Source organism: Cololabis saira, chromosome 24 (genome assembly GCF_033807715.1).
Source record: "Cololabis saira isolate AMF1-May2022 chromosome 24, fColSai1.1, whole genome shotgun sequence".
Taxonomy (NCBI): Eukaryota; Metazoa; Chordata; class Actinopteri; order Beloniformes; family Belonidae; genus Cololabis; species Cololabis saira.
The window spans coordinates 22,007,023-22,027,695 of record NC_084610.1 but is presented as its reverse complement, the minus strand read 5'-3'; the positions used below and the strand labels follow the sequence as shown (position 1 = coordinate 22,027,695).

General features: G+C 38.6%; 1 protein-coding gene across 1 annotated transcript in view; it reads right to left on the bottom strand.

Moving 5' to 3' along the window:
- Positions 1 to 20,673, bottom strand: part of LOC133425237 (protein SON) — a 32,632-nt gene that overhangs the window by 11,267 nt on the left and 692 nt on the right. The window contains exons 2-13 of the mRNA XM_061715973.1: positions 20,262 to 20,447; positions 18,303 to 18,334; positions 16,383 to 16,594; positions 14,011 to 14,195; positions 11,624 to 11,808; positions 7,691 to 7,967; positions 6,467 to 6,642; positions 5,145 to 5,297; positions 3,049 to 3,212; positions 1,476 to 1,619; positions 554 to 640; positions 234 to 473 (exon numbers count right to left, since the gene is read on the bottom strand). Coding sequence (XP_061571957.1) covers positions 234 to 473; positions 554 to 640; positions 1,476 to 1,619; positions 3,049 to 3,212; positions 5,145 to 5,297; positions 6,467 to 6,642; positions 7,691 to 7,967; positions 11,624 to 11,808; positions 14,011 to 14,195; positions 16,383 to 16,594; positions 18,303 to 18,334; positions 20,262 to 20,447 — 2,041 coding nt within the window. The remainder of the gene's footprint in view (positions 1 to 233; positions 474 to 553; positions 641 to 1,475; positions 1,620 to 3,048; positions 3,213 to 5,144; positions 5,298 to 6,466; positions 6,643 to 7,690; positions 7,968 to 11,623; positions 11,809 to 14,010; positions 14,196 to 16,382; positions 16,595 to 18,302; positions 18,335 to 20,261; positions 20,448 to 20,673) is intronic.

The following is a 20,673-nucleotide window of genomic DNA, read 5'->3' as shown; positions in this document are numbered from 1 at the left end:
TCAAATACAGCCGACTCAGAACCTCGGCAGAATAGATACAGAAAAAGTACCTACTCGGCACGGCTCCACCCGCCTTGACCTGCAGTGGAGAAGCGCAAAACCAGGGCGAGGCAAGTCGAGTCGCGCTGAGGGTGCTAGTTGCTAGTGGAAAAGCGCCATACGAGGTGGAACCGGTACGGGGTACGACATGTTTGTCGCGTGCGACCCGGACGGTGCCCCCAGCGTCTCCTCACCTGGCGTGGCGGTTCGGGGAACACGTTGTCACTCTCTGCCACCGGCGCCGGCGGCTCAGCACACGGGGAGGCCGGGCCTGCTGCCGTTTCAGCCGGCGGCGCCGCAGGCTTCACGGTGGAAACACCCGCCTGGGACTTGCTGAGGGCGGCGGCGGCTGCAGCAGCCGCGGCAGCAGCAGCTTTGTCCGCGGTTCTGTCGACGGGAACCCACTCGCCGTACGCGGCCTGCCCCTCCCCCTCCTGCAGGACACAACACAAGGACAAACGTCGTCACCAGGAACCACAGACACGGGTCCATCTCCACCGTAATCTCTGCTGACCTTCTTCCGGTGCTGACATCCCGACGACACGGGGAACTCCTTGGCCATGCTGACGTCGCTGCGTCCCCCCGGACGAACGCTCGTGTTCTGAAGGAGCAGAGAGGACGGCGTTCGTTAGTGATAGGCCTGTGTTGAAAAAATCAATTTCCCAATTCTAAATCGATTCTCATATTAATTCCTAAAAATCGATTCATATGTCTAAAGATCGATTTTTTTTTTATTTATTTATTTTTTTTAAATTTTATTTATTTATATATTATTATTTTTTTCATTATTACATTACAATTTTTGGTTATTTTTTTGTTTATCCCCAAAAAAGTAATGTTTTGTTGGACACGAGAATAACTGGTGCCATGTTTTTGCCTTTTAATATGTTTAAAAGGTATGAAAACATTAAAGTGTTCAGTTATAATTGCATAAATTGTCTATATTTCATTACTTTATAAACTCTCTTGGGGTTACATTTAATGCAAAAAATGCTAAAAACCAAATTCTCAAAAATTAAAAACCAAAATAGACCGAAAATGGAACAAATAAAAACGGAATGTGGGAAAAAATGAAACCGATTTCATCCGTCTCTGTTTCCTCCCTGGATCTGTTTGGTAATTCTGACCCACATGATGTTTCTGAAAGCAGTTCTATCAGCATTCTGGGAGCTGATTGGTCCTTACAGCATCATTAGCTGCCAATACTTGCTGTTGAATCTCAATATAATACTAGTATTAATATTTTGCATAACTACAGTCATATAATTCATGCAACAGCTCAAAAAACAGTTTTAATAACACTAACCCAAATCAATATCAGAATCGAATCGGATCGAATCAAATCTTGATAATCGATTCTGAATCTTAAGAATCGGAATTGATTCTTGACATTTGAATCGATCCCCAGCCCTACACTCGTGTATCTGAGTTCTTACAGCGATGTTGAAGTTGATGACTTTCTGCTCCCGCACGGCCGGCCCGCCTCCTCCGAAGGGTTTGCCGTCGTCGTCTTCGTCGTCGGAAACATGAGGCACGGCCACCTGCAGCTCCGTGGTGCTGGCCACGATCATCTTGCACTTCTGCAAACGCAGTCAGAGACCTCATCATCACCTAACAAAGTACTTTTTACACAAATAATAATCATTTTAAATCAAAGAATCAAGAATCAAAAGATGCACTTTCTTCCAAGGCCTCTTTGAATTATAATTCTACGGAAGAGTATTAGGGCTAGGAAGGAGAAAGAATATTTGAGAGGGGAAGATTTTTTTTTTTATTGTGCACTTCGAGAAAAAAGTCGAAATGTCGAGAATAATGTTGAAATACAATTTCGTGAATAAAGTGGAAATGTCTCCTGGCCCATCAAATCCAGTTAAGAGAGCGACTGACAGCTATGCAGCAGCAGCCGTAACTAACTAACTAACTTACATCCTTGGAGTGTAACGTTAAGGGGACATTTCTAAAGTTATGCAACTGCATATGTGTGATAATCAATATCGTATATATATATATATATATTTCAAATCAATATCGTACAAAATTTTGACTTTTTTCTCAACATTTCGACTTTTTTCTCGAAATTGTACTTCAACATTATTCTCGTCATTTCGACTTTTTTCTCGACATTTCGACTTTTTTCTCAACATTTCGACTTTTTTCTCAACATTTCGACTTTTTTCTCAACACTTCGACTTTTTTCTCGACATTGTACTTCAACATTAATCTCGACATTTCGACTTTTTTCTCGAAATTGTACTTCAACATTAATCTCGACATTTCGACTTTTTTCTCAACATTTTGACTTTTTTCTCAAAATTGTATTTCAACATTAATCTCGACATTTCAACTTTTTTCTCGACATTGCGACTTTTTTCTCGAAATTGTACTTCAACATTGATCCCGACATTTCGCCTTTTTTCTTGACATTTCGACTTTTTTCTCAACATTGTACTTCAACATTAATCTCGACATTTCGACTTTTTTCTCAACATTTCGACTTTTTTCTCAACATTTTGACTTTTTTCTCGAAATTGTTCTTCAACATTAATCTCGACATTTCGCCTTTTTTCTCGACATTTCGACTTTTTTCTCAACATTTCGACTTTTTTCTCAACATTGTACTTCAACATTAATCTCCACATTTCGACTTTTTTCTCAACCTTTCGACTTTTTTCTCAACATTTCGACTTTTTTCTCAACATTTTGACTTTTTTCTCGAAATTGTTCTTCAACATTAAACTCGACATTTCGACTTTTTTCTCAACATTTTGACTTTTTTCTCGAAATTGTACTTCAACATTAATCTCGACATTTCGACTTTTCGACTTTTTTCTCGACATTTAGACTTTTTTCTCAACATTTTGACTTTTTTCTCGAAGTGCACAATAAAAAAAAAATCTTCCTCTAAAATATTATTTCTATTTTTCTCTTCTGTATAATTCAGGTCAGTGTTACTTATTCACGCTTTGATTTAATTAATTTATAAAGAATATGCCCCGTCTGGACTCTTACATCGGTGAACTCCTTGATGCTGATGCTGTTCGCCTGCTTCAACACTTTCTTCTTGGCCTCCTCCAGAACGGCGTTGGACTGGCCGAGGAGAGACGTGGGCTTGGAGGACGACGGGAGCAGTGAGGAAACGGTGCCCATGCTGGACAAGGCCGCCGTCACCGTGGCTACAAGAGACGGAGAAACCGGGTTATTTCCTGATCCTGCGTGATTGTAGAACATCATTCTGGTTCAGCTAGTTTCCATATGAGCTTGTATTCAACTGCAGCTCAATAACACAGAGAAGTGGATGATGATGTTGAACTCACTATAAATGTTTCCATCCATCAGCTGAGATCAGATATGTGTGGCGACTGCACTACCGCTATTTCTACACTATTGGAGGATTGACTCCAGTGCTTTTAAGGATTGACACGACTACTAACTAGTCCCAAAGTCCTCTAGCAGAATAACCAGCTCCAACACCCTCCACCTCAGAAAAGTCAGGAATAGGAAATGTTACTGATTTAAATTGGACTGAATTTGGAGATGAAACCTGAATTTTAGATATTAAAGATTGAAATTACATTATTTACCATTATAGTAATCAGATTACACCGTATATCAGCATCACTGAAATGGACCTGATGCTTAATCAATCACAACGATATGCAAATATTATTCATATATTTATTTAAACATGTCGGTTTGGAGGTTTTGGCACTGTACGCCAAAACATCCAAACTCGGAGACAGTTTCTTCCCCCAAACTGTTGCTCTGATGAACTCTCATAGTAAGTATGAATATAATAAAAGTAATCAATCACTGTGCAACAATAATAATAATAATAATAATAATAATAATAATAACCACAATCATATGCTGTGACAATGCACCTTTCAATAACCATGACTACCTCATACTGCTGCACCTTTCACTTTTTTAAATTGTATATATTTTAATAAGAGCCATTTGTCTATTTACTGTTTGCGACTATTTAAATCTGGCTACAGAGAGCGAAACAACCAGAGTGAAATCCCTGTCTGGCATGTTCATACTTGGCCAATAAAGCTGATTCTGATAAACACAAAACTGTAATTAAATACAGACACATGCAGATGCACCAAAACTTTAAATCAGATGCAAAATACAAACAGTTTACAAAACTTTACATTAACAAGAGGAAGAACCGTAGAACTGAAGAATTATGTGTATGTATGCATGTGTACATATACAGGACTGTCTCAGAAAATTAGAATATTGTGATAAAGTCTTTTATTTTCTGTAATGCAAAAATGTCATACATTCTGGATTCGTTACAAATCAACTGAAATATTGCAAGCCTTTTATTATTTTAATATTGCTGATCATGGCTTACAGCTTAAGAAAACTCAAATATCCTATCTCAAAAAATTAGAAAATTCAGGGAATCTTAATCTTAAACTGTAAGCCATAATCAGCAATATTAAAATAATAAAAGGCTTGTAATATTTCAGTTGATTTGTAATGAATCCAGAATGTATGACATTTTTGTTTTTTTAATTGCATTACAGAAAATAAAGAACTTTATCACAATATTGTAATTTTCTGAAACAGTCCTGTATATAGATATAGAGCAGATGGAGTTAATATAGAGATAGTACGGTGTAAATAAGTATATTTATATAAATATTTATATGGACATGTGTGTACAAATATATAGAAATACTCATCTATGTTTATATATGTATAGGTAAGTGTGTGAGTGTAATTATAGTATAGTTAGTTATTATAAATACGTGTTAATAAATGATCAGTGAATGGGGGGAGGATTAAATAAGTTTACACTTCTTCCTACTTCCTACTACTGTAATTAAGATATTAAAGTATTAAATTATTTGTTTTGTTGTTTTTTTTTGTTTGCTTTGTTTTGTTTTCTTATCTTCTCTTTAATTGTTTTCTTTTACACGTACGAAATAAAAATCAAATCAAATCAAAGACTGGTCTGCAGAACTACAAGTCTAGGTGGACATGTGGCGCCCGCCGCTCCAAAGCGGGTGGTTAAACTGCTTTAACGGATGTCACAAAGTCAGTAACGGCGGCGGAGTGTCGTGCAGGGTTGACGTGCGTCAGACTCTTACCAGCAGTCATGCTGGCCATGGCGGCGTTCATGGCCATGTTGGGCAGAACCAGGGGGAGCATGGTGGACCTGAGGCTGTCGGGGACCGGCATACCGGCCTTCACACACATCGCAGCCGCATTGGCCTTCGCAATCTCCAACAACTGGAACTTATCTGGGGAAACGAGAAAGAATAATCAACAAAGTGGGCAACGACTGGCCTAGCAACCCCTAGCAACGTTATTATCACCATTTTTAAGTGGTTGTATTGAGAAAATGAAAAAGAAATGCATAAATCCGGTGTAAATCATCTGATTTGAAGCGAAGACCTCCTGAAAGCGTGTCTAGGGTTAGGGCCCTGTCCCAATCCCCCCACTACCCCTACTTTTCAGCCCTACCCCTAAATTTTCCGTGTTCCCGTGAGGGTAGTGGTGTCCCAATTCCTCTTTTTTTTTTTTCCAATTTCTCTTTTCACCTAGGGGGAGTGGGCTTATTTAGGGGTAGTGCTTATGAATCTGGCCCTTCAGAGCGAGGGTTTTCAGATGCACCCTAGCTGACCGAGGGCTAGAAAAATTTCCCAGAATGCTTTATTTGCAGACTGAATCAAAAAAAAAAAAACATGGCGGATATTTCTTATTTTTTAGTGAATAAAATCAATATTTTGAGTTAGTTTCTGCATAAAAATGCGTTTTGATCACATTTCTAGCGAGAAATATATATTTTACTATCATAATATTCACTCAGTGAATGTACATAATCACTCGTTTGCCCGTTGTTGCAAAGTCTTTTTCAAACCTCGCCAGAATAAAGGCTGATTTATGGTTCCGTGTTACACCAACGCAGACCCTACGGCGTAGGTTACGCGTCGATTTAACGCGGAACCATAAATCAGCTCCGGAGCCGGCAGGCAGGCAGGAATCCTGAAATTTTCGGAGCAAATTTCTTAACAGGCGTTATTTGGATAAACTGAGCCCAGGTTGGGGATCTTAACGGTTACTTTTACACCTGAAAAAATATTAAAACTTAATAAAGTGGCATATTAACAGTGCTACAGCTGAAATTAAAACAGCTTTTGACTCTCAGCTTCCTGATTATGAGTAGGGATGAAAACGAGGGGTAGTGGGAGTATTGGGACAGAACCCTGGGAAGATTTCAAGTGCCCCTAAAATCTGTCCCTTCTTTTTTAGGGGTAGTGAAGAAAAGAAGGGCGAGTGAAAGAAAGTAGGGCTAGTGAAGAAAAGTAGGGGGTGTATTGGGATTGGGCCTTAGGGACTTCATGGCAATAAAGCCGACTTCGACACGAGCGACTGAGAGCAGAAGAGGCGCCGCAGCAGCCAGCCTGACCTAGCTCGCTGATGCGCTGCGGGCTGGCGCTTCTCTCCTTCCGTGAGGGAGATCTGTTCTTGCGGAGGATGAGAACGGGGGAGTGGCTGGGCTCCCGTTTCCAGCGGTCCCTCTGGCTGTACACGGCCCTCCTCCGGCTGCTGGAGCGTGACCTCCGGGACCTGCGGTCCGAGGACCTGGACAGAAGACAGCTAGAGTCAGTTACCGCTGATGGAGCCATGCAGCTGTACACCCGTCTGGACCGTCGTATACCGTATTTTCTGGACTATAAGCCGCTACTTTTTTCCATGCGGCTTATACAAAGGTGCAGCTATTCTGTGGATTTTTCTTCCACCGCTCGGGGCGCTCTAACCGGAATTAGAATCAAAACTAAGACAAAATAAATGCAAAGAAGAATACACTACTTCTTCTTTAGCAGATAGAAGTAGAAGCAGATTTCAAACAGATAAATAGATAAATAAATACTGGTTATTTTCTCTTGGTTCTGTCCCGTTTTAATCAGCAAAGTTGCTGCCGTGTTAAAAGACACTGTTAGGAAAGATCTATTTAGGTACAAACATGTACATCATTTACAGTTCAAAATCCTTCTGTACATGTAGTAAATATCTAATCTAACAACAGAAATATCTGCGGCTTGCATATCTTCTTTTTTTTTTTAAATAGACCGGATGCAGTTTGTATGCAGGTGCGGCTTGTATATCTTTTTTTTCCTCAACATTTCAACTTTTTTCTCGCCATTTTTACTTTTTTCTTGACATTTCGACTTTTTTTTCGACATTTCGACTTTTTTCTTGACATTTCAACTTTTTTCTCAACATTTCGACTTTTTTCTCAATATTTCGACTTTTTTCTCAACATTTCGACTTTTTTTCTATAAACTGTACTTCAACATTAATGTCGACATTTCGACTTTTTTCTCGAAGTGCATAATGAAAAAAAAAATCTTCCCCCAGTTATAACTAATATAGATACATGCAGCATGTGTTCCTTCATTCTAAGGCTTATACAAGACTTTTAATTTTTTGCGGCTCCAGACATATTTGTTTTTTGGGTTTTTGGTCCAATTCGAGAATAATAGTTTTCTCGACTTTTTCAACATTTTGGGTTGCCAACCCCTGATCTAGGTTGTTTGAACCTGACAATGTCACAACCATATACTTTAGGGCAGCATGTAGCAGCAGCTTCTTAAGCACTTGGACCAACGTTAAAAGTCGGCAACTCCACCTTGACCACGCTCTTTTCTTCCCCGCGGGGCTCCTGGATCTGGACCTCCTCCTGCTCCTCCGGCTCGGCGACTTGGATTTCTTCCGTTTTTTGGAGGACTTTCGTTCTCTGTCCCTCTTTGGAGACGTGGACCGTTTCTTCTTCTTCCGGTCCGGCGACTCCGCGTTAGAGGAGGACCGGGGCTTGTCCGGGGCGTCGCCCTGAAGACGGCTGGGCTTCGCCGGCTTTTCGGGTCTCGGGCTGGGGTGGGGTCCGCCGGAACCACCGCCATCTGCAGCTTTAGTGAACAAAGACAGCAACAAAAACCTTTAAAATAAAGATAGTTTCATACGTCATCTAACGTTTCTTTATGATTTTACTATCCTTGAATATAAAGAAATCTATTATTATTATTATTAGTATTATTATTAGTATTATTATTAGTATTATTATTATTATTATGTATAGTATATTATATTATTATTAGTATAGGTATCGGATAGGTGAATGGATGAATGAATGGGATGCCTGGGTCTGGGGCCCTCCGTTGTCGGGCCTGCGCGGGTGTCGCCTTGTTGGGGGGTTCCCTCTCTCCGGGCCCGTCTCCGGTCCCCCCCGCTGCCTCTACGGCGGGGCGCCCCTCTGGTCTTGGAGGGCCACTTTCGTGGGGGACGGGTGCGCCTGCCCGCGTCGGCGGCCGGGGCGGCTCTGTCTCTCCGGGCGGGCTGGCCCCCTGCCGGGTGGGGGTCGCTGGCCTGAAGGGTGAGGGCCTCCTGGCCGCGTGTCCGGCCCGGACCGGGTGGCCGGGGATTGCCTGGGTCGCGGTCCGCCGCCGCGGGGTCCCTGGCTGCTTCTTTCCGCGCCGTGGGGGCCCTGCCCGCGGGCCCCCTCGGCCGCCGCCGGGTGGGGGGGGGGGCCTCGCAGGCGGTGGGTTGCCTCCCTCCTACTTCTCCCCTCTGTGGGGATGCCGGTGGCCTGGGTTCCGGGCTCTTCCTTGTCGGCCTCTGGTCTCACGGGTGGCGGGGTTGCTCCCCCCCCTCCCCCACTATAGATACACTTCAGGTGGAGCTTTGTTTGGTTTATTACACACACACACACACACACACACACACACACACACACACACACACACACACACACACACACACACACACACACACACACACACACACACACACATATAGTAATTTAGTCACACGCATACACACACACACAACACACACACACACACACACACACACACACACACATGCATGATCATATACATACACACACACACACACACACATAGACATACACACTGGCTTGTTCACCTGCATGCTGGCTCTTTAGTTTTTGGGTTTAGGTAGCGGTAGCGATAGCTTAGCTCAGACTGCGATCAGATCTCAAGATTTAGGTCGATTGCTGTTCGTGTTTTGGATGGCTCCGTGCCGGTTTCGTGCTTTGTTTGTGGTTTTTTTGTTGCAGATTTCCAGTGCTTGACGTGTGTCTCCGTGTGTTCCTGCTTCCTGGATTGGCAGTGGATGTCGTCACCACCCCCCCCCACCCCCTCCCCCCCCCCCCAAAAAAAAAAAAAAAAAAAAAAAAAAAAACACTGGGTTTGTATGTGTATATTTATGTATGTGTACGCATATGTGTGCGTATATATATGTATATATTACATATAGTAATAATGCACATATATACACTTTTGGTTTCTACCGTCATGGTATCAATCAATAATATGTGTGCAGACAAGGTAAAAAAAAAAAAAAAAAAAAAAAAAAAAAGAATATAAAGAAATCTAATTTCATAATTTTTAGTGGCAAAAAAAATAATACCCTAAGGATTCATGTAAAGTTACTATTGAGTCTGTTAATCTGCCTCAGGTGTCAAGTACAAGATTCCTGGGAATTATTGATGAGAGTTTGAGTTGGAGAGAACAAATGGCATTATAAGGCGTGTTCGTCATCTTGACACAACGAGTTGTCTCCTTACAATTTATTATAGTTTAATTTATCCTTATCTCTCATATTGTAATATAGTTTGGGCAAATACTTTTCCTACAACTCTTCACAAAATTCTGGTCCTACAGAAACGTTTTGTCAGGATTAGCAACTCAATCAGAGTCACACACTTCATCTACTCCTTTATTTCAGAAACTCCAGATTCTTACTATTTATGATATCAATATTTTTCCTGGACAGTTAAATACTTACTTTAAATCAAATTCACAGGGTCAATTTTCGATGCCATTTAGGGACTAAATTGTGGAATGATTTTTCCCACCTGGCAAAGACTCTTCCTCTTTGAAATGTTATAAAAGACGTTTGAAGGAACTTGACTGCTGTTTTGTAACTGTTTTCCCAATGTATTGTAGTACATGTTCCATGATTAGTTTTTTTTGTGGTTCACTCATATTGACATGATCATTTCTACCATTAGTCTTATTTGCTCAGGAGTCAATACAAGTCGTAAAAACAATATCCCATGCACACTCACACACACACACACTTATTTTTGTCTTTATTATTATTATTCATATATTGCATTATTAGTTTGCCATCACTTTTGTGTAGCTATACTTTTTGTTTTCGTATGTTAATCTTGTGTTCTTTATAACATGTGAAATTTTAATAACTTCGGTGGAGGCTTCAAATAAGCCCATTGGCTTTTTTGCCTCTTCCTGCACCATATAGTATTTATCTTTGATATTTTCTTGTATACCTTTAAAACAGTGCAAAACTAAATTAAACAGGAATGAGGTGAAAACAGCCTGCGAGGCGAGCAGCAGATGCATGTTATTGAAAAGTGGAACCTTTTCCCACAAACGGCCAGAGGTGTCAAGTAACAAAGTACAAATACTTTGTTACCTTACTTAAGTAGAAATTTTGGTTATCTATACTTCACTGGAGTAATTATTTTTCAGACGACTTTTTACTTTTACTCCTTACATTTTCAGCAATTATCTGTACTTTTTACTCCTTCCTTCCTTCCTTCCTTCCTTCCTTCTTCTTTTTTCCCTTCCTTCCTTCCTTCCTTCCTTCCTTCCTTCTTCTTTTTTCCCTTCCTTCCTTCCTTCCTTCCTTCCTTCCTTCCTTCCTTCCTTCCTTCTTCCCTTCCTCTTTTCTCCCTTCCTTCCTTCCTTTCCTTCCTCTTTTTTCCCTTCCTTCCTTCCTTCCTTCCTTCCTTCCTTCCTTCCTTCCTTCCTTCCTTCCTTCCTTCCTTCCTTCCTTCCTTCCTTCCTTCCTTCCTTCCTTCCTTCCTTCCTTCCTTCCTTCCTTCCTTCCTTCCTTTAAGTAGAAATTTTGGTTATCTATACTTCACTGGAGTAATTATTTTTCAGACGACTTTTTACTTTTACTCCTTACATTTTCACACAATTATCTGTACTTTTTACTCCTTACATTTTAAAAACAGCCTCGTTACTCTATTTCATTTCAGCTTTTAATAAAAACTATCCAGTTAAATTGCTCCATCCGGATAGAGTGAATTTGGTTGTGGTTGTTTCAGATGTTCTTGTCCAGTTTTGTTCTTACATCCGTTCCCTCAGATTCCTGCAACTAAACTTGGACGTACATTCCAATAAAGGTTAGGATAAATGATAACATGCCTCTGAAGTTTGACTTTTTGCACCATTACAATACTTATAGGCAACTAGTCATCATATCTGCTGCTCTCTGAAACACATGTTAATGCTCAATAGTACACATATATGCTTCTTTAATATATTTGCATTATACTAACATGCATTCATTTTCAATGGCTTTTGTCCTTAATGGCTTTTTTCCCCCTTACATTACTTTTACTTTTATACTTTAAGTAGTTTTGAAACCAGTACTTTTATACTTTTACTTGAGTAAAAAACTTGAGTTGAAACTTCAACTTCTACAGGAGTATTTTTAAACTCTAGTATCTATACTTCTACCCGAGTAATGAATGTGAATACTGAAGACACCTCTGCAAACGGGTCACCTTGTTTGTCCGGGTTCTCTCCCTTCGGCGCCGCTGGCCCTCCGGAGGCGACGGGGGCGTTCGGGCCCGCCGTCCCGGAACTCTCTTCCGCCTGAACGGAGGTGTGCAGGGGGAGCTGAAGACATTTTGAGTGACATTGAGTGCACTTTATGGGTGCATCCAATTCTTCCCTCTTGTCAGTCGAGCTAACGGCAGCCACCGCAACCACAACAGAGAATAACACATCGTCAAAAACAGCAGAGGTTCATAAACTTCACTTCATTTCAACAACATCTGTCCGAGTCGCCTGAAGAGTCATGCCCAGATCGTTGGACCAGAACCCTCGGGTCGTCAGGGCCACGACTACTTCCTGTACACGGTGAGGCGGCGTTCAGCTTTTATGCTCCTCACCTGTGGAACAAACTCCCAGAATGCATCAGGGCTGGTGAAACTCTCAGCTGCTTTAAAGGAGCATGAGGCAGGATTTATGAAAAAAATTTGTATACGTTTTAAGTTTTCTAGTAATAATGTCAGATGAAGCGTTCCAAACCCAAAAGAATGAGCCCTCTAGTGTATCTCTCCGTTGACTTGAACAGGCTGTGTGCTGCAAAATCTGCTGCAATTCGGGCCCAAATTTCCCGCCCTGTCCTGCAGATGTGACGTCACATGACGCTGCATGCACGTTTTCCCCGTTCTCCCGTGCCGGCTTCACTGTTGGCTGCAGTACCCCCAACGGCCGTCGTGGCGAAGGGTGGCGCTAGAGAGTCTCATTTCTTAAAAGGAGCCTCATGCTCCTTTAAGTCAAGGTTGAAAACCTTTTTATTTATGCAGCATTTCAGTAATCTCCCACAATAATCTGCTACCTTTTATTTGTTGCATCTCATTTTTTTAATTCTTTTTAAATTATGCCTGTCTTTAACTCTTTAAAATGTTTTAATGTGCAGCACTTTGAAATGTCTCGTACATCAGTTGTCCCCAACCTTTTCTGAACCACGAACCGGTTTAATGTCTGACAATATTTTCACGGCCCAATCTAAAGGTATAGTTGATAAAAACTAAATAAAATGACAAGATCGGCATTAAAAACTGTGGTATTCTCTCTATAGTAATAATAATAATAATAATAATAATAATAATAATTAGTAAAAATAATAATAATAATAATAAAACATAATTTTCGAAAAAATTTAATAATGGAAATTGTAAATTACTTTTAATATGAGTATTTCTATAAATGTTTTTTTATGTCTCATTAACGTTATTTAAAGCCAGGCTTTTATTTTATTTGTTATATATTAAGGAGACCGATATTTAGTGCTTTTATTTTGAAGGCGTCTCGCCGAGACCTTGTAAACATCCAGCGCTTCGGACTTTCGAGGTAAAAGTTTAACGGCAGTAGAAAGTGGAAAGACTAAACTAGTGTCAGGAATGCTAAAGTGGAGCCTAACTGACACAAAAAGCACCTGCTGTTAAGGATTTGTTTTCTTTGCAAATGTTATGCCGTATTTATGTCCATCTTGAGTTTGGTTGCCATGGTTACTCATGTATTGTGGTTAACGGGAGCTTTATTACCGACCGACCGAGCAGCAGCTGCGTTGGTCTGTTTAAGTTAAATGAAACTTATATGAATGTAGAAAGACTAACTCTAGTTTATTTTATTTTATTCCTTTACAGCTCTTACGGTGTGTTTGCAGTGTATTTACATCCAAGGAATAAAAACATTGTGAACCATCAGTTTGAGAGTCAACCATCATCAGTCGCGGATTCTACAGAAATTATTTTTTCTTTCTGTGCGGCCCGGTACCAAATGACCCACGGCCCGGTAGCGGGCCGCGGCCCAGGGGTTGGAGACCACTGTTGTACATGACATGTCCTCTTGCTGAGAACGGGTTTCCTCTCACGCCTGCAGGCTGCTGCACGTTTAACAGACGCTCACCACTCCGTCTCCATCTGGCCGTTGAATTCACAGCCGATTCGACTATGTTGCAGTTGCTGTTGTGGAAAAACCTGTTAAACAGTCTTTAGTATGTTTTTCCCACCAGGTGAATATCAGGACTGAAACTGGGTGCATCTAAGTCACCAAGAATAGGACTGAGAGAGGAGCAGAGGTCAGGTTGTGCATCATTCACTTATTGCTACATCCTTGCTGTCTTTTTCAGAAATAGGAACGTCGAACCTTTAAGACTTAAGAGCACGTATCGTTGTTTTTTTCCTGAAAAAAACCTGATTAAATGTGATCCTGGGTCGAGTCCTTACTCCCTAGTTAGTCTGGAGGATCTGTTTTCCCACGACAGAGAATACGCAGGATCCGGCAAGAAAATACTAAGCTATTAATGAAACATTAATAACTGGGGCGCCGTTAACAGATCAACACAAGAAAGGCAGGAGGAGGCAGCTCTTATACGCACCGGGAGCGGGTCCTGCGGCCCCGTGTTGGGGATGAGGAGCGAGTCCTTGATCTCCGGCACCGGTCTCTGGACCGGGAGTGGGAGCTGGTCTTCCCTGAGCAGGGATGGGACTGGGAATGCAGCGGGGAACAGCTCTTTCTCCCGCCAGGTCTCGCCTCAGCTCCTTTCCCTTTATTGTAGTTGTCCTGCGAGTAGGAAGGAAATAAAAACCTCTTTTCGTTATTCTAACCACCCTTAGGTCCCACCGGGGCCCGGCCGAGCTGGACTGAGGGTTGGAAATAGATCGTAATAACCGTGATAAACAGAATATCCACCGTTCTTTTATACTTTATAAGAGGAAAAAATCCCCGCTGGATATCTGTGTGGATATGAATCGGAGGAAGGAAATCATGCACTATTGTCTGATGAAAATGAACATTTTTGCAGATGATACAAATATGTACTGTTCTGGGAAAAATTTAAAGGAACTTCTGTCCTCAATTGAAAGGGAATTAAAGTTTTTTTTTTTTCCTCTCTGCACATCTATATATTATTTTGTACAGCCATGCAATTGTGGGTGGGTTGGGGTTTTAAAAAAATGGCATACTTGATAGAGTTGGTTTTGATATCTGTGTTTTTACCATTTTGTTATTGCCCAAAAATACCAATAAAAAGATATAAAAAAAAAGAAAAAAAAGAAAGGGAATTAAAAATTCTTAAAACTTGGTTTGACGTCAATAGGTTGTCACTTAACATTAAAAAAACTAAATTTATGGTTTTTGGAAACCGAAAAGAAATTTATGGAGATATTACTGTACATTAAAAATATGTGATTCTGAAATTGAAAGAGTATCTGAAATAAAATTCTTAGGGGTTGTTATTGATTGTAAATTACCATGGAAACAACATATTAGATACATAAAAGGAAAGATTGCAAAGTCAATAGCAATCCTGTATAAGTCCAGAAATATATTAAATCATAAAGCACTACATTTAATTTATTTTTCACTAATACCTTATATATGGTATTGTGTTGGAGTTTGGGGCTCAACGTATAAGACAAAAGTAAATGATTTAGTCCTCTTACAAAAACCAGCCATACGTGTTATTAATAGGGTGGGATATTATGAACATACAAATCCATTGTTTATAAAATCCCATGTTATGAAATTTCATGATTTGGTTTATTATAAAATAATGCAAATAATGTATAAAGCTAAATTAAAGTTACTCCCTGTCTGTGTACAACGATTTTCTCAATACATGAGTCAAAATATAATTTGCGTGACGTTTGTAAATTTGTTGTACAAAAAGCTAGAAAAGAGAGCTAGTGCAGCTAGTGCAGCGGCCCGCTAAAAGGCCGAGCTGCCACCTCTACATTTAAGAGAAGAAAACTAAGCGACTAATGTCAGGAACAGTGTCCTGTTAGGAGTTTTAGCCTTCATAAGCCACATCTACATACTTCAGTGGGCTTCGGAGTAAATGTTTTACTTGAGGTGACTGCACTATTTTATAACTTCTAGCATCAAAACGGTTTGGGCAGCGTTACCTGTTTTACCTGTTTTTATATATATATATATATATATATATATATATATATATATATATATATATATATATATATATTTTAAGTAGTTTTTTTAAATATATTTTAAGTCGTTTTTTTTTAAAGTTTTTTAAATATATTTTAAGTAGTTTTTTTTATATTTTAAGTAGGTTTTGTTTAATATTTTAAGTATTTTTTATATATATTTTAAGTAGTTTTTTTTTTTAATATTTTTAGTAGTTTTTTTTAAATATTTTAAGTAGTTTTTTTTTAAATATTTTTAGTAGTTTTTTTTAAATATTTTAAGTAGTTTTTTTTTTTATATATTTTAAGTAGTTTTTTTATATTTTAAGTAGTTTTTTTAAATATTTTAAGTAGTTTTTTTTAAGTTTTTTATATATATTTTAAGTCGTTTTTTTTAATTATTTTTCTTTTAATATATTTTAAGTAGTTTTTTTATATTTTAAGTAGTTTTTTTTAAATATTTTAAGTAGTTTTTTTTAAAGTTTTTTATATATATTTTAAGTCGTTTTTTTTAATTATTTTTCTTTTAATATATTTTAAGTAGTTTTTTTATATTTTAAGTAGTTTTTTTTAGTTTTATCTTTTTATATTTGAAGTAGTTTTTTTTTAGTTTTTTTATATTTTAAGTAGTTTTTTTTAAATATTTTAAGTAGTTTTTTTTGTTTTCTTTTAATATTTTAAGTAGTTTTTTATATATATATTTTAAGTAGATCATATTCTTTCTGTTTTTTGTTTCATTACAGTTGCAGAGGTAAAAATTCTCCAAAGTTATTCGTAGGAAATCGAATACAGCCCACGTCTGGCTGCTTCTCCTCCTCCTCACCTGTTTAGGGATTATATCAGGAAGCTCCTCCTGTCTCCTTGGTAACAGCGTTTGATCATATCCCGCATCCCTTTGGCTTGCCACAAATTCTGAGTTGGAATCCGAGGTGCTATCTCCACTTTTCTTTCTCTTCTTCTTCTTCTTCTTTTTCTTCTTCTTCTTCCTCTTCCCCGTCGAGTGCTGCTCGTGGCACATGGACACACAATCTTCACCTGGAAAAAGAGCTCAGCTTTGTGACAGTTTCACATCAGTGCACGTTGGTCAAACGAGAAATGCTGCATTCAGACAGGTCCACCAGTATTTGGAGAGTGAAAGAAAACACCTCCGGACATTAGCAGGCTTTGAAAGCTGGGATGCTACAGTAGTCCAGCTGTTTAGCTATAAAATGTATAGGAATCGTTCAGTTTGTGATACAAGCATGAAATTTGGTACAAATAGCCAAAGGTTTCCCCAAAAGATATGGACGTGGAGCCATCGTGAATTTTCAACATGGACACAACTGTTTTCTAATGAGTCTACACTCCTCTTTTTTTATTTTTTTCATCTTCTCTTTTTTTCATCTTTTTCTCCTTTTTTTCCTCTTTTTGCAATATTTTTTTCCTATTTTTTCATCTTTTTTTACTGTTTTTTTCATCTTCCCTTTTTTCATCTTTTTCTTTCTCTTTTTTCCTATTTTCCCATATTTTTTTCATCTTTTTCTCCTTTTGCCATATTTTTTTCATTTTTTTCATCTTTTTTTACTGTTTTTTTCATCTTTTTCTTTCTCTTTTTTCCTATTTTTCCATATTTTTTTCATCTTTTTCTCCTCTTTCTCTCTTTTTTTTCATCTTTTTTTCTCTATCTCCAAAAGATATGGATGTGGAGCCAAGGAAGAAGAGGAAAAAAAGAGGGAAAAAAAGATGAAAAAAGATGAAAAAGGAGAAAAAAGAGAAAAAAATAGGAAAAAAATATGGAAAAAAGAGGAAAAAAGAGAAAAAAAAGAGCCATGGGCGCCATGTTGAAAATTCACAATGGCTCCACGTCCAATTATTTTTGGAATGCCTTTGGCTAATGTGTGTACCAAATTTCATGTTTGTATCACAAACTGAACGATTGTTTTGGTTATCTCCTGCACTACAGGTCCCGGCTGCAGGTGATGCATGATTACAATGGTGCCGGGTGTCTACAGGTTTGACCAAGTTAAATTTAAGACTTTTAAAAACCATTTTCAACAGAATTTAAGGCCAAAAAGACAGTCACACAATCTGAACCCAAATTTACATTTACCCGCGTTTGCTTGCCTTGTCTCGAAACTACGCCGACTAAGAAATCCAGCGCTGAGGTCAAATTTCCAGCTTCACAACACCACTAAATAGCATTAAAATAAGTTCATGCTCCAAACAAAGACTACAATTAAATTGAGCAGATTAAAGCAAATAAAATATCAGTGAGTTTATTGTGTAAGTTTCTACTTTTCTCTGCCATAATGGAAACTTTTTTGTTAATAATTTCTCCTAAATATTTAGTAAAAACCAGGAAAAGCAGCCCAGATTTTATCAACCAGCCAGTCCTATATTTTTCAGCCCAATTAGGCTGAAACCTGCTCAACCTGGCAACGCAGAGTTAGAACCTCCGCAGGAGATTCTCCTCAAAACAATGAAATAAACTTTTTAATGATGAATGGATACATTCCCTCTAAAATTAAGAGCTTTGAATTGAGATTTGAGACAAATTAAGACATTTAGAGGGCTTATTTTAGGAAAATGGAATTTAAGACTGTTCACACAGACATTTGCTGATTTTTCACACCAACGTTAACTGGCACCTGCACACAAATGGACACGTGAGAGTTGTGTGACTTCCTACACTGGAGTTAGGACGCGTCCATCGGTTAATAGTAGAGACTCGTAGGTGCTGCATGAGATCATTAAAAAGGCCTACCTTGCTCCCTTTTATCTGACGTCGGAGTTCTTCTACAAGGGAAGCACAAAACATTTGTTAGGGAAGGACTTTCTGGTCAATTAAAAGAAGAAAACTCCAAGAAAATGAAAACAACATTCTGACATAAATGATCAATTCATTAGATTCATTACAGGACTGTCTCAGAAAATTAGAATATTGTGATAAAGTTCTTTATTTTCTGTAATGCAATTAAAAAAACAAAAATGTCATACATTCTGGATTCATTACAAATCAACTGAAATATTGCAAGCCTTTTATTATTTTAATATTGCTGATTATGGCTTACAGTTTAAGATTAAGATTCCCAGAATATTCTAATTTTTTGAGATAGGATATTTGAGTTTTCTTAAGCTGTAAGCCATGATCAGCAATATTAAAATAATAAAAGGCTTGCAATATTTCAGTTGATTTGTAATGAATCCAGAATGTATGACATTTTTGTTTTTGTAATTGCATTACAGAAAATCTCAATATTATAATTTTCTGAGACAGTCCTGTATATCACATGAAGGCTCATCTTTTCCAAATAAACACTGATCAGGTGGATGAGTCTATAATCACTTTGGCTGATTGTGTCGGTCTACAGTCAAACTGCAGACTCTCCACATGCCAGTGACTGCTCACCCCCCTGCCCCCCCAAAAAAGGCTCATTTACGGTATAAACTAGGGATGGGCGGTATGGACTAAAACATTTATCACGATAATTTCTGGCATTTATCCAGATAACGATAAAAATGACGATAAAAAAAATACCAATTCAACTCCACCTTTGTAACTATAAATCTGTCACCACATTCAGTCTTTGGAGCCAAATCACTGCTCTAAAAGATACTAAATACTAAACTACACCAATTAAATTGATAAAAACCAATTAAATGAGTCCACCTGTTCTGCAAAACTGGAATGACTCAAGCTCCTCACTCTCAGATACGCCTTTCTTTCTTTCTTTCTGGCTCATTTCTTTCTTTCTTTCTTTCTTTCTGGCTCATTTCTTTCTTTCTTTCTTTCTTTCTTTCTTTCTTTTTTTCTGGCTCATTTCTTTCTTTCTTTCTTGCAAGCTCATTTCTTTCTTTCTTTCTTTCTTTCTTTCTTTCTTTCTTTCTTTCTTTCTTTCTTTCTTTCTTTCTTTCTTTCTTTCTTTCTTTCTTTCAGGCTCATTTCTTTCTTTCTTTCAGGCTCATTTCTTTCTTTCTTTCTTTCTTTCTTTCAAGCTCATTTCTTTCTTTCTTTCTTTCTTTCTGGCTCATTTCTTTCTTTCTTTCTTTCTGGCTCATTTCTTTCTTTCTTTCTTTCTTTCAAGCTCATTTCTTTCTTTCTTTCTTTCTTTCTTTCTTTCTGGCTCATTTCTTTCTTTCTTTCTTTCTTTCTGGCTCATTTCTTTCTTTCTTTCTTTCTTTCTTTCTTTCTGGCTCATTTCTTTCTTTTTTTCTTTCTTTCTTTCTTTCTTTATGGCTCATATCCTTCCTTCCTTCCTTCCTTCCTTCCTTCCTTCCTTCCTATCTTCCTTCCTTCCTTCCTTCCTTCCTTCCTTCCTTCCTTCCTTCCTTCCTTCCTTCCTTCCTTCCTTCCTTCCTTCCCGTACGTTGTGTGTGGATTTAACGCAGAACTATGAATCATCTTTACACAAAAACATCATCAACAGGAATTTATCGTTTTTACCACGAGATACAAATTCTTATCTTGGGGAATTTTTTTGACAGTATATCATGAACGGTAAAATATCACCCATTTCTAGTATGCACATTTTATCTGATGCAGGAAGAGTAGTCTGAGTCCTTTATGCCGTTCATCAATAAATGTGAACATGCATTTCAAATGAAAACAATAGGAGTCGACTATGGACAGCAATGATTGTTCCATCAAATTACACCCCTGAAGGGAAATTACCCTGGTATCTGTATCTTTATTTCTTATTCTTTGTTTAATGAAAAGTTTTACCCCGACTGATGTTTCCTTTCCGGCTGCAGTTCTGGTCCAGAGTCTGAGCTGCTCTCCCTCTCGTGGTTCCTCCTCTTCCTCTCACTCTTGTGCTTTTTGTGTCTCTGTCTGTGTTTGTTTCCCTCTTCTGTTCCTTTTTCTGCTTCTTCTCTTTCACTGTCACGATTCACTCCTCCGGTAGAGTCGCTGAAAACGGAGGCAAAAAAACAACAAGCAGACCGTGTTAGTGACACCTAATGACGGGCAACACCTCAACGAGCGTCTTACTGGGCAGGAAAAACAGAAAACACATGTTTTTTCCTATTTTTCCATATTTTTTCATCTTTTTCCCTATTTTTTTTCATCTTTTTTTTTTTCTAACCCCAAAAGATATGGAGGTGGAGCCAAGGAAGAAGAGGAAAAAAAGAGGGAA